We start from the raw sequence: 1745 nt of genomic DNA on the forward strand, positions 1-1745 counted from the left end.
ATAATGTGAGAAAACTATACTCATTAAAAAGAAAAAGTAGATAATGTATCACTATTATATACAAATCCAATTTTCTTTAAAAACAATCCTGTATATAGATACACACGTATTTAGGAATTATTGGAAAGTGGTCCTGTCTGGGTAATGGGGAAGTAAAACTTTTTTCTTTGTGCCTTTATGTATTTTATAAATTATTTGTAATGAACATGTTTTTATTTTTGCAGTTAAAAGCAAAAGCATATTAGATAAAACATGTTCTGCCTTGATCTGCTTTTTTAGTCACAGGTGAAGTGATAGCCAAAGATCAGCCCAAGAGAGTTTTCCAAGGCACAACTGACGTGCTTTCTCCCAATACTGATGAGAGTGCTTGGTGAGTATTAACAGGAATTCTTAAACATTCATTGGCCATTTTTCACTTGGCTTTTAAGTCTGTTTTTACTATTGTGTATATTCAGAAGTATGGTATATTGTTAAATATTTTTAGAAGTTATCAAACTAATATCCCAAATGGATGCTATTCACTTCAGTTCTTCTCCCTAACATTTATGTCTGACACAAAGATATGCTGGATACATGTTTAGAAATGGGGTTTTGGCATTGGAGAAATACATAAAAATGCAAGCTTGGAGAAAGTTATATCCTGCCCATCTTTTCTACCTTGGATTTTTGTGTGCTTCGTTAGGCTGAGCATATTATTGAAAAGCGGGCCAAGAAAGCATGTTTTAATAATCAAAATGGGAAATACAGTGAATGGGTTTTTATTTATTATCACTCTTGGTGTTTTTACTGCTCTTAGGAGATTGCTCTTTTAGCTATGGCCACTTCTTTGCTTCACATATTTTGTATTTATTTGTAGACAAAACAGAGTACACGGAGATCTTTTGAAATCTGTTATTAGCGAATGGCATTTTCTTCCCCTAGTTTATCTTCAGATAGTCTTTTTTTTTTTAATTTTTTAATGTTTATTTGAGAGAGAGACAGACAGACAGACAGAACTTGAGCAGGGGAGGGACAGAGAAAGGGAGACACAGAATCCAGAACAGGCTCCAGGCTCTGAGCTGTCAGCACAGAGCCCGATGTGGGACTTGAACTTGAGAATGGTGGTGAGATCATGACTTGAGCTGAAGTCGGACACTTAACTGACTGAGCCACCCAAGGCCCCTATCTTCAGATAGTCTTGACAGAAGCAGTAGCAGGGCAGGATTTTCTAATTCACCAGTTAGAATCAGCTCTGTCACAAACTCCCGTGGCGTCTTCTGATTCTCGTTCTCCATTTATCATAGTAGATGAACTTTCAACTAAGTGCTTCACCCATCCCAAGACTTTCTCACCAATGGAGAAACACGTTTGCTTTTTTCTCTCTCTCCCTCCCTCTGCCTCTCTCTCTTTCCTCCCCCCTCTGTCTCTTCTATCTCTCCTCTCTCTCTCTCTCTCTCTCTCTCTCTCTCTCTCTCTCTCTCTCTCNTTAAGCATCTAACTTCAGCTCAGGTAGCAATCTCATAGTTTGTGAGTTTGAGCCCCGCATTGGACTCTGTGCTGGCAGTGTAAGCCTGCTTGAGATTCTGTGACTCTTCCTTTCTCTCTGCCCCTTCCTGCTCGTGCTCTGTCTCTCTCTCTCAAAATAAATAAATAAATAAACTTAAAAAAAAACAATTGTAAGATAATAATTTAAACTATTTCCTATTACCTTATTTTCTCAGTTTCTTAAAATTCTGTTTATCTACAGAACTTGCATGCCTAATTCC

At 37.5% G+C, this 1745-nt stretch overlaps 1 protein-coding gene across 3 annotated transcripts in view; it reads left to right on the forward strand.

The window, feature by feature from the left end:
• The window catches only part of LOC144228920 (PPP2R1A-PPP2R2A-interacting phosphatase regulator 1-like), an 88183-nt gene that overhangs the window by 37412 nt on the left and 49026 nt on the right, over positions 1–1745 (forward strand). For all 3 annotated transcript variants that reach the window (XM_077760838.1, XM_077760837.1, XM_077760836.1), the window contains exon 10: positions 280–370. In XM_077760838.1, the coding sequence (XP_077616964.1) occupies positions 280–289 (10 nt within the window). In that variant the 3' untranslated portion in view covers positions 290–370. The remainder of the gene's footprint in view (positions 1–279; positions 371–1745) is intronic.

The sequence above is a fragment of the Crocuta crocuta genome, unplaced genomic scaffold, assembly GCF_008692635.1.
Source record: "Crocuta crocuta isolate KB4526 unplaced genomic scaffold, BGI_CrCroc_1.0 scaffold475, whole genome shotgun sequence".
Classification (NCBI taxonomy): domain Eukaryota; kingdom Metazoa; phylum Chordata; class Mammalia; order Carnivora; family Hyaenidae; genus Crocuta; species Crocuta crocuta.